The sequence below is a fragment of the Ruditapes philippinarum genome, unplaced genomic scaffold, assembly GCF_026571515.1.
Source record: "Ruditapes philippinarum isolate M1 unplaced genomic scaffold, ASM2657151v2 ctg1362_1_1_1_1, whole genome shotgun sequence".
Lineage (NCBI taxonomy): Eukaryota > Metazoa > Mollusca > Bivalvia > Venerida > Veneridae > Ruditapes > Ruditapes philippinarum.
Window position 1 is genome coordinate 752,921 of NW_026859423.1, and position 12,823 is coordinate 765,743.

The 12,823-nt window shown below is 32.7% G+C and overlaps 1 protein-coding gene across 3 annotated transcripts in view; it reads right to left on the reverse strand.

The window, feature by feature from the left end:
- The window catches only part of LOC132756467 (ecdysone receptor-like), a 64,520-nt gene that overhangs the window by 20,557 nt on the left and 31,140 nt on the right, over window positions 1-12,823 (reverse strand). For all 3 annotated transcript variants that reach the window (XM_060747545.1, XM_060747546.1, XM_060747547.1), the window contains exons 3-4: window positions 6,595-6,735; window positions 4,159-4,451 (exon numbers count right to left, since the gene is read on the reverse strand). In XM_060747545.1, coding sequence (XP_060603528.1) covers window positions 4,159-4,451; window positions 6,595-6,735 — 434 coding nt within the window. The remainder of the gene's footprint in view (window positions 1-4,158; window positions 4,452-6,594; window positions 6,736-12,823) is intronic.

A 12,823-nucleotide genomic window follows, 5' to 3' on the forward strand; every position in this document is an offset into this window, starting at 1 on the left:
CCTGCCCATTCCTTTGACATATCCATATGTCAAATTTAAGTTGAATATGTAACACTGTCTGGTAGATAATGAACAGAAACTGTAAATTTCATATTATTTTCAAAGTGAAAGGGGCATAACTCTGCCAAAAATCATCGAACCATGACCAAATTTCAACTTGGCCTGGGCATTCCAAAAACATATCCATATGTCAAATTTGAGTTGAATGTGTTGTACTGTTGGGGAGATAATAAACGAAAACTGAAAATTTCATATTACTTTCAAAGTTAAAGGGGCATAACTCTGCCAAAAATCATTGAACCATGACCAAATTTGAACATGACCTGCGCATTCTTTTGACGCATCCATATGTCAAGTTTGAGTTGAATGTGTTGTACCGTTGGGGAGATAATGAACGGAAACTGAAAATTTCACATTATTTTCAAAGTAAAAGGGGCATAACTCTGCCAAAAATCATCGAACCATGACCAAATTCGAACTTGGCCTGTATTTTCTAATGACATATCCATATGTCAAGTTTGAGTTGAATGTGTTGTACCGTTGGGGAGATAATAAACGGAAACTGAAAATTTCATATTATTTTCAAAGTAAAAGGGGCATAACTCTGCCAAAAATCATCGAACCATGATCAAATTCGAACTTGACCTGTATTTTGTCATGACATATCCATATGTCAAGTTTGAGTTGAATGTGTTGTACCGTTGGGGAGATAATGAACAGAAACTGAAAATTCACATTATTTTCAAAGTAAAAGGGGCATAACTCTGCCAAAAATCATCGAACCATGACCAAATTCGAACTTGGCCTGTATTTTCTAATGACATATCCATATGTCAAGTTTGAGTTGAATGTGTTGTACCGTTGGGGAGATAATGAACGGAAACTGAAAATTTCATATTATTTTCAAAGTAAAAGGGGCATTACTCTGCCAAAAATCATCGAACCATGACCAAATTCGAACTTGACCTGTATTTGGTCATGGCATATCCATATGTCAAGTTTGAGTTGAATGTGTTGTACCGATGGGGAGATAATGAACGGAAACTGAAATTTCACATTATTTTCAAAGTAAAAGGGGCATAACTCTGTCAAAAATCATCGAACCATGACCAAATTCGAACTTGACCTGTATTTTGTCATGACATATTCATATGTCAAATTTGAGTTGAATGTATGCAACCGTTCTTAAGATAATGAACGGAAACTGATGATGACGGAATGACAGAATGACGGAAGGATGGAAGGACGGAAGGACGGAATGACGGAACAGGGTAACACTATATGCCCCGGCCATTACATGGCGGGGGCATAAAAATCTGTTCTTGTTATGAACATATCAAAATAATTTACCTTTTCCAACATTGTATGAAAGTACCGAGGAACAAATTAGCTGTATAATATTTCATAACAACATAACTATGCAAATTATTTACTATTATTTTTAATATAATATTAATGCTTATAATTTTAACAATAAAAATTATTCTCTGAGTTACAGGTTTATAATTTAAACTATCCCTGTTTGTCATAAAAAAGGAGGTGGCCTAGTTAGGTTAAGGTGTCTGCATCTCAATCAAGAGATCATGGGTTCGAGCCCTACTCAGGTCACGACCATGTTTCTTCATATGACACCAGTACTGGTTCAGGTTCCAGGAAGTGGACTCGAAAGTGATTAATATAAGTTGCAAGAACTTGTTTCGCAATCGAGCTTAAAAAATATGTTAAAGCCATGTTTAAACCGTAAAATAAATTGAAAAATTTCCTACAAGATATATATCTGACTATAAAGCTTTGTTTTAAGACTTTTCAATTATCTAATGCCGAAAGGAAGAGCCAATTTTTCTATATTCATGTATATTATGTACTTTTTTATTATACATTTCCGCCTCTCCCTATTCTCCATAGAAAGTGCATTTATGCACTCTTTCTCTTTTAACTATTAGCCTGTTGGCACCGGTCCGAATCTATTCATGTAACAAGTGTTATGTATATAGGCCGCACATTTGTGCCGCAAGGTCAAGGGCCTGCTGATCTTGTAGTCTGTACACTATTCCCTATACTTTCAAACTTTTTTGTCATCACCTCCCCCCCCCCCTCAACCTAGCTATGCTTTGTTACAGAAAATAAGAAAGGTAAGAAAGTGTATGTGGCAAAAGTGGAGACTGATCGATTGATTTATCGGCAGATATTATTTTCTGTGTCAAGCAGTTCTTATCTTCATAATCAGCTTATAAATATACCATTAGGCTTTCTCTTTGCGAGAAAGTCTTGCTTTACCAGACATAATCATCACTGACTGACAAAGGTTTCTTAACAGAAAATGTTTTAATGCTCTCTTAAGTATGCATGCATGAATTATAACAGTAAAAAAAAGCAAGGAAAATTTCTAGGAGAATTTTGACATGAAATTTCTAATTTTAATAATTGATCACTAAATAAAAGTACACACAATTTTTACACAAACATGAATATTTCAATTATTAATGCTAGAGCCTTGTGAAATATCTTAAATGTCTTATGACCAGACTGTGAATTTTCCCCAAAATACATCATGGTACCATGGTATAAGTTCACTTCTCACCCAACAGGTATTTGTCTGGACAGGGTGGAATTTTTTTCACACCTTAAATTTTGTCAAAAGGGGAGAAAAAATCATCTAAAATAAGAATCTTTAAAATCAATTACATTTTTGTTTTAGTTTTTTTTGTAAAAAAATGTAAGAATATTTCTAACAGGGAACGGGTCTAATTAACAAACCTGTATAAAGAACTGGGAGTACAATCATGTTAGCTGTAGAAATCCTAATTTAGCCCTACAAATGTGATTAAATAGGCAAGTCGAGGGCACCAAGTATTATTGTATTTAGGGATGGAAGTTTGCACAGACATTGAGTATTCATTGGCTTGACTATAAACTATTAACTTTCAAGGCTTTGTCAATATTTTGAAATTTGTTTTTCAAATTCAAAGAATTGAGGCAAATTGATTACAAAAATTTAGTGAGTGTGTTGGGGTTTGAATAATGTACTATTTCCTGTCTACCTGCAATATCTAGTACCTAGGGGAGTTAAAATCATGAGATAACATTTCTACATCATTGCACAAAAATACTTAAGACTTAATAATTTACACATCGTTGCACCAAATAATAATTATAAAATGATATACTGAAGCATCAGTGCATATATTACCTTGCTTCGTTGCCTTTGTTGAATTTATTAATTTTAATTTGAAACAATCCATTACAAGTTTAAGGGACACCAACATTGAAAGATACAAACAGCAAAGAGCCTGCCTGGTAAAGACAGTGCAGAATTTGTCACCTTAGTGCAGTAATGGGTTAACACCTTATAAATTAAAAAGGAGTTAACCTGTTACTGCATTAAGGTGATGAGACGTACAGGCAAATGCTACCCTGGCTTTATACTGGTAGCAAGGGCTAATCATATAATTCTAGTAGAAATACTGATTGTTGGAAGTATGTATTGATCAAAGGCATTAACTTGACATTTCTGTTCATGTACATAAATTATATACTGTATAACAAATATCGATAACATTATACCAGATATAGGTGAGACAGATCATAGCCTTATTCATAGATTACAACATAAGACATGGTGTCACAGAATTTATAAGCAAGGATTAACAGCAATTAGAATTTTCCCAATTTCACGCAGAAACCAAATTATCATCCTACAGCATTAGGGCATGCTGTAGTAATTTAGCCATGACATAGTGACATACTATAAGACCGCAAATATTCATTAGTTGTAATTCACTCGACTTGTTACAGTCTACACTTTAGACAATGTTTAATTATGTAACATTACAGACCAAAATTTATCACAACAATTTTTTAAAATGCTTTTCAGTTTCTTTTGCATGTGTTATTAATGTACACTCTATTTCAATGAATATTTGAAAAGCATTATTATAAGTCACCGAGAGATTGATTTAAGGGTGAGGGAAAAAACGCACTGTTATATAGTTTTAATCAAACATTCATATGCTGTTAGAAGACCACTGGTTTTACACAGCATTGATTGTAGATGCCAAGTGGGCAACTTTGTTTGATTAGAAGAAGAAAGATTATCAACTTTTTGTTATCACCATTGGACTTAATTTTTTACCCTTTCAAAAAAAAATTGATACTTACGTTAACTGATTTAATGACAGCTTCATCTGGAAACTCGTATTTATCTTGAAGGAAAACAACTTTTTCAACTAATGTTTTAGTGTCTTCCTTTACACGTAATAGTGGCTCGTTATCAATTATAGTCTCAGGTCTAATATTAGCTTTCACTTTCACTTTCTCTTTACTGTCAACATCTTCGTATTTGTCCACCACTGATTCAGGACTGTTCACTGATTCTGAATTTTTTTTCACTTTTGTGGATTTTTGTTTCCTACGCACATCTCTTGCTTTACATTGTTCCTCTGATAAAAGACCTGTGAACAAAATAATACAACAATATCTTGAGAAAAACATTCAACATAAGTTCAATACAGAGTACAGCTAAACTCAGAAGACCCTGTCAAAGGAATTTGGCAAAGTTTTTTTGTTCACAGCATGTCTTGCAAATCAGTCTTATTTACACATATACTGTGCACATTGAAAAATACGAAGAAAAGGTAGTCAACAGTGACATATTGACACAATCTGTGGTCTTTCTGTCAAGGTGGTTGCTATTGCATGTCGGACATACATATATAACATTAAACTTTTTCATCTTTGGGTTGATCACCCGACCACTCAGGTTTTGGAGGTTTGAATCCTTTGAAGATTCTAAGAATCTTCTTTAAAAAGAAAATCTTTAAAGTGCCCCTTCAGCTTTTATTTATTTGTTGGAAAAACAATTCTGTGTTGTATAAATTTAAGTATTTCAATAATTACTTGTCTTGGAAAAGAACATTATATCACTGTTAAGCTTTTTTCAAAACAGCGTTAAAGACCTATTTATAGTATGTCAGTGACATTCATGTCATAATATGGAAGATTGGTTTTAGATCTGCTTTACTAATTTACATATAGAGGTATTGAGGGGTTTCCTTTTTATGTATTTTATGCTTTTAAGGGTATGAAGCTTAATGGGTACGAAGCTTAAAATAGAGAAAAACAGAATCCCTAAAGAAAGCCCAACACGGCAAAACTGTAAATTGTTAATATCATTCTGTGAAATATTTTTATAAATTAATAGACAGTAAAATTATTTTGTTTGTCAATTTTCACAGAGTCGATTCTCGAAAGAATTATAACATAGAATGTCTCGTTTATATAACACACATGAATTTTGTATGTAAACTTTCAGAAAAAAATATTATGATTTTAACTGTTGAGATATAATTTTGTGCATGCTCCATTAGCTTTAAGGCAATATACTATCACAAGCATTTTCAATTTTTAATTTTATCAATCATTTCTGCAGCATAATATTATATATAAAAATTAACTTGTGTTATATTTTAAGGTATTTGTATATACTTTAAAAGCAGGAAAGAACTTTGCCATCTTACCCTATTCTTTGTAATTCGTATACAAGTGTAAGAAAAATATTTACATGCACAAAATTTCTAGGCTCCATTATTCAAAACTGATAAAACTAGAAATGTGTCCATAGGACACGGAATGCCCCGCCACACGCCACCTGTTCTGTCACTCTTATGCACTCTAGGTCAAATATTTTTATGGACTACATGTGCCACAAGTTGAAAACTAAAAATCAACAAAGGGGCATAATTCTGTTAAATTTGGTTGCAGGCAAAAATTCCTTCCTACTGGCAATCATACACATTAGGTTGTTCATTCCCTGTAAGTTTTAAGCAAAATCTGCCATCCGCGTTTTTTACGGGAGTTGCATTCACAACAATTTCCTACATAGTATATACGTGAAAAAATTCAACGAAAGGCGCCATAATTCTGTTGACAAATTTTGGTCGCCAGCCAAAAAATTCCTTCCTTTACTACCATCTACACATTGCTAAGGTTGTTCATACCTGTAAGTTAAAGCAAAATCTGCCATCCGGTTTAAGAGGAGTTGCATTCACAAAAATCTTTCTACATAGTATATTTAGTGAAAAAATCAACAAAGGGCCATAATTCTGTTAAATTTTGGTCGCAGCAAAAATTCCTTCCTTTACTACCATCTACACCTTAAGGTTGTTCATCCCTGTAAGTTTAAGCAAAATCTGCCATCCGGTTTAAGAGGAGTTGCGTTCACAAAATTTCTACATAGTATATAGTGAAAAAATCAACAAAGGGCCATAATTCTGTTAAATTTGGTCGCAGCGAAAAATTCCTTCCTTTACTACCATCTACACATTAAGGTTGTTCATCCCTGTAAGTTTAAGCAAAATCTGCCATCCGGTTTAAGAGGAGTTGCGTTCACAAGATTTTGGGACGTACGGACTGACGGACGGACGGACAAGTGCAACGCTATATGCTCCCACATTGTGGGGGCATAATAACACAAGGGTAATGTTATAATCATTATATTATTGTTAAAGAGTTTTTTAGACAGGCACATTAACTCGTGCATCCTAATTACAAGTAAACATGTACTGTTTCGTTAACAAAATATCATAGGCAACTTACACTCTTCTTTCATTCCAACTTCACGGCATCGCCGGAGTCGACACGCCTGACATTTCCGTCGCATCCACATATCCATTTCACAGTTACCACCATATTTACAGTGGTATGATGCTCCTCGAGTGATACTTCTTCTAAAAAATCCTGAAAAATAAAATTTCAGGGAGGCCTTTATTATAAAAGCAGAATTATCATGAAAAAAGTCATCTGAATTCCTGCTAATCCTGAAGAAAAAGTTCAAACAAACAATAAACATAAAACAGCATATTTTGAAAATTGTACTGGTATATCTTAACACTAGGCCATTAGGAAATAAAGGTTTCATTTCTAGTCTTAAAAAAATGTTTTAAGTAAAACATCACAAAAAAGTCTGACCTTCTTTCAGCAGAAAAAAGGACAAACAAACTATCATTAATATTCATAGGGATTTATTTCAAAGAGATCATTGACAGATGATACCAGAAGAGAAAGTTTTCATGTGGAAGCTATAATAATCCCAAATGTAAGAATTGCTAAGATGGTGGCTACAGAATCTTACTCATGCAAACAGAGACAGCACCAATATGATGGTCTGCACTGAGGCCATCCTTAAAAAAATGTTTGTTTGCAGTAACGCGACCGACTCACAAAATTTGCCCCTACTCAAAAGTTTTTTTCATGGTCTGGATAAAAAATTTTTATTTGAATCAGAAAATTGTGCCTTGTGCTTTCTTTTTGTTCTTTTAAAGGTTAATAGAAGAAATAAAATGTAGGTCTTACTAAATTAGAATTCATTTATTAATTTATTAATTGTTACCAGATTATCAAAGCATAAATTGTCCAGCATTTTGAAATTCCATGTTTATTTGGGAGTACAGTTCAAAAAAAAAAAAAAAAAAAAAAAAAAAAAATCGACCTACCTACCCACCTTGAAAATTCTGGGTCGGGTTACTGCAAACAAACATTTTTTTAAGGATGGCCTGATCACTATTAATTTTAATCTACACAAATTTAGAAATTTATCCTAAAAATTATAGAACGGTCTTGTACAAATTGAAAGAATGGAGACATTGAATTAAGATATTTACCAGGGTATAAAGGTTGACAGGATAAAGAGATTAATACATTAATTTCACTCCACATAAAGAGACAAACAGAAAACATGAAAGTACCACATGATGGACAGACATATTGGGATTAGCTTTTGTTATGACTACCTATATAATTATACAGTTGACACAAACTTCATGGCTTCATATAATGAAAACTTTTTTGCACTTAACATACATAGAAAGTTAGAACAACAACCAACAAGGCACAGCAACATTCACAGAATGTAGCACGTACCCCAACACAATCTAGCCACACCAGCAGGGAAACCAGAAGGCATCGAACCAAAAACGTAAGAGTTGAGGTGTTCAGATGTTTTCCTACATTATTGTAATCATTGTAAGTTGTAATTCTCACACTAGCATCAAAACTTTAAACTCAAGCCCTGATATGTTTCTATATTTCGCTTTGACAGACACATATTACACAAATTGGATTACCTGTAGTGCACAGAAAAAATATTATTAAAGTAATTCAATGTTGTGTTGTAACTGTAGTTAAGAGTAATGAATTTTATAGAGGAAAAATTATTCTGAGCTTAATTTAAGGACTCTTTTATGTTCTATTTTTGTATCATTACCATCAAGTCTCTCTTTAAAATAATACATGTAGCAAAAATAAATATTTATTACAGAATGTTAGCAATTAAGAGCATTTTTCTATCAACTTTTGTCAAACAGTAAAAATTCTTACAAGACTGGTCCATCATAATGAGGAGCCTGCTCAGAGGTGGAGGACTGTGGAAAAAAATGTTAGTGTATTGCTCCAATATTACGGTCGTTCTACAAAAGCTGAACAGTGATAAATTCTGCTTTTTACTGTTACCCTGCAGCATAAATATATCTAAAATATGCTTGCAAAGCCTCCATCTTTCTTAAACACAGTATGTCAGCCAATAGAATAGAACCTTGTCATGAAAAACATTGTAAACTTTTAGTTCCAGCACTCTTGGCTTAAATTAATTATAAAGCATGTGCTAATTAACTGCCAATTTCACACCGACAAAGGAGGCCCTAAATAGGTATAATTAGCATGTGCTAAACCTGAAAATATGTGATCAGGCAAGATTTCTATGCCATGTAACAAACCATGACAATAAACAGAAGTGTCCTCTATTAATATCATATTAGGAGTTCAACCGAACAATGTTTTCAACAATGAACTTTAGCCGCAAAATAATAATAGCAAAAACAGAAATAAAGCTCAGTAGCATAAATAAAGGAGAAATATAAAGAAATGAATCTATTACATACTAAGAGGGATTGTTTGACTTCATTTTGTTCGGATTTTACAGCACACCAACGCAGCATAGGTCTTTAAATGGGCACCGAAACAGAAAAGATGAATTTGACTTACTTCCCCTGTTACAAACATCAAGCAACACCAATATGCTAAACCACCTCACCTGCTGGAGCCAAAAGGTGCATAAACTCCAGTTGTTCCAACCTATTAAGTTCCCCTCTTACAAACATGCAGTTGGCTGCAATTATTATGCCTTAAACAATAAAGGCAACCCCTAAGCCATAATTGGCATGATTGTTTGAAGATGAAGTTTTATTGTTTTGCAATCATCAATTAAAACTTTGATGTGCTGATTATATATACATGTATATCTAGCAATTATCTCAGCACTTGAGTTTAAGTGAAGATTTTGTCAACTTTATTTATTAAATTAAGGTCAGTAATAATGGGTTTACAAATGAAACATAACAAGACCTGCATTTACATTTAACTTGAAATTTTTTTCCTCATATTTTTTCATTGGAAGCATTTTGTTTTAAACTAAGATAATGGCGATTGATTCTGGACCAATAAAAACCTGGTGTCTGTAGAATCCCAGTCACAGGTGTGAAGAACAAAATTAATTGTCAGAAGATACTTTATATTCAGACTATGTTGACAACATGTGGTAATATAAAAACAAATATTCAAATAGTCTTGGATGCAATTCATCCAAAATGCAGCAAAGGTTAACATTAAATATGCCATAAACTAATTAACTTTTCTTCTATATAAAGCTGTAAGTAAGTATAATAATAAGTAAGTATAATAATAAGTTAACTAGTATATGTTTGGTACAAAGCTTTATTCACATGAAATAAAGCATTAATAATAAATCACCCCCCCCCCCCTCCCGGCTTTAAGAAAGTTATAATGTAAGATATTATGCACAGTGTTGGCTGCCAGAAGTAAAAAGCTATAAAATTACCAGTATAAATAACAACGGGATAAATTTTTATATTATTACATAAAGTGCAACAGAATGCATTAATATGTGTAACATATACCAAGTAAACATTATATAAGAAAGGCTCAATACAAACAGTAAGTTTTTTTTTCACAGATAGGGGAATAGGCCCTTCATTTAAATTTGAGGGTTAAGGTCACATACCAACAGAATTGCACAAACACAATGACATACAACATACAAACAAAGGGCATTTATATTCTGTAAAAATGTAATGTCTATCCATATCCAAAGAAAGTACATATGCACATAATTATGCAATCATAAAGATGTTTCAGTAATATTATGCAATAGATGTGGAATATGTACCTACAGCACTGTGATTCAATTTACTTATGTTATCGTGTTACCAGAACACAAACATACTAAATATCACAACACAAAATTTAATATAATTATATCACTTATTTTTCTCTATAATATCATTTCTCTTTGAAATTAATAATACTGCATTATGTTCATTGGCATTATATTACTACCAAATTTTACAATAAACATATTTTTGCAAGAATTTTGGGCATAAAAAGTGTCTAATATTATGCTTTTTTTGCTGAAGGTGAACTTTTAACCAATATTTTCGAATTTCTTACTTTGATCGAATCACTTCATAATTTGGCTTATTTTTCCCCAAAGGTCTGTAATAAAAGCATTTCAAAAAGAGTTAACCTTCTAATAAGTTGAAGTTGTAATACTATGTTATGATCCAACAGTGTCATAAAGCAGCATTTACATAGATTTATTGTGGCAGTTCACTTTACACTATAGAACAGGTGAGTACTTCACACCCAGAAACCCAGGAACAGTCATCAGGGCAGTACATAAATCTGACATTTAATGCTACTTTACCTAGTAACATACAAACTAGAATGGCAGGAATACTAATGTATAACAGAGATGTAGTTTTGTATAACAATATGGCTGATTATTAACCAGTGAAATGTTGGGGGTGGGGGGGGGTGGGGAGGAAGGGTGCGGATCTGCCCAAACTTTAAGTTGCATGCCTCCAAATGAATCAAAAAACAAAGTCAAACTTAAGAAAAATGTACTACAGTTTTACATTACATAAAAATATTAAAGATGCAAGCAATAATTTACATGTGCGATTTATAGCTGATTTTATAGCATTTATCACCATAATTTTACACGGAGACTAACACAGAAGGACTAGTTTTTTTAGCATTTTACAAGTATTGTTAGTGCTGTTTGCAGTCAGTGTCACTTTAAAATATTTTTCTTTAAGATACATTTTCATATCTTTATTGAAAATTATTATGAATGTGTTGGCATGCTGCTTTAAATAAGATCAAACAATAGCAAAATTCTGAAGACTTTAGGACTTTACATTAGAGAAAATATAAATTTCAAGTGACAAACACAAGGTCTCTGTGTAAAGGTCATTTTTATGGGACCTATATATACTTACAATAATTATGTTGAATAATTTTAAATATTATTGATTAAACCAAAAACTTGCTTTTTTCTATATAAGTCTGGTTAGACCTATGATATTTTGGGGCTTTATAAAGTCAATCAGGTTCCAGTATTGATTTTGAATTACTTTCACTATTGATGTAAAGTATGCTAAGATCAACAGGCCAGACTATGACTGCATAAACACATTAAACAAGCTATTTAAACTCGACATGTGCCCTACATCTTAAACAATCTTAAACCAGGAGGCAGCTTGCGTTTTAATCTGCCTTCTACAATAACATGCAACAGATTTTCCTGTATGACTTCACTTAATTAACTGATGTCCAATAGTGTACTTTTTTAACAGACCATTTCCTCACAAATGCAGGGGTACTATTATAGTTGTCCAACGCAATTATCAATGATATACTGACTGATAATACATCATAATATCATATATAATTATCTATACTCTATCATCACACTTGTTATCATGGTTAAATCATTAAATTATATGTTTTGAGCATAAAAAAATGATATTGTATATTATTTATATTGTTTATAATTATTAATACAATCCCTATGGGGGGTTTTCTAACCAAAAGTAATTGTTTTGTTTTTTTTCAATAGATATTTGAATTTAGTAATGACTGCATAGACACATCTTTTTGACAAAGCATCTGCCTTCTTTATGTTTTTTCATCAATTCCAGACATTTAATTATATCATAAAATCTATTCAAATCTGTATTGAAAATCCACTGGAACAAAAATATCAATGATACCACAGTATAGAGACTGGTCATACTGCCCTGACAAATTGATGTGTCTGGTTTTCTTGATGTTACTACTTAAGGCCCCAGAAATGCTTTTATCTTTCTTTCTCAAAATCATTTTGATTTTTGATGTCCTGTTAAAGTTTCAAAAAAGTTACTTATTTGCTAGTTACCTGAACCATCTTGCTCCTGTTGCTTGTTAGCATTCAACAAGTACTGGTAAATGGTTTAGTATTTTGTATGGAAGTCAAATTACTAGTTTGTTTACATTTTGCTACTTTTGTAACACATTACTTCATATTCACAGTGATTAGCATCTTAAATATTCTTGCATATCAGACTGGCGTTTCCGTTAGTTTTACCCATGCCGAAAATTTCATCTGGCATGGGGGGTTCCAGATGAGTCGCATGCTGTACAATGGCACGATAAAGATGACGTCATTTTACCGTTATGAATAATTTTGTAATTCATACACTGTTGAATGAAAGTAGTTAGGGTTGTAATGATATAAATTTTCATTGAAAATAAAGATAAAGAATTTAAAATATAATGGAATATGGTAGAATATGCAAGAAAAAATATCTGACATATGTTTGCGGTTCGGATCGGAATATCCGTCCCTCGGTCACCCGCCCATGGGCGATAACTCGTCAAGCCTCGTTACTGCCCAATGGGCGGATCACCTCGGGACGGATATTCCGATCCA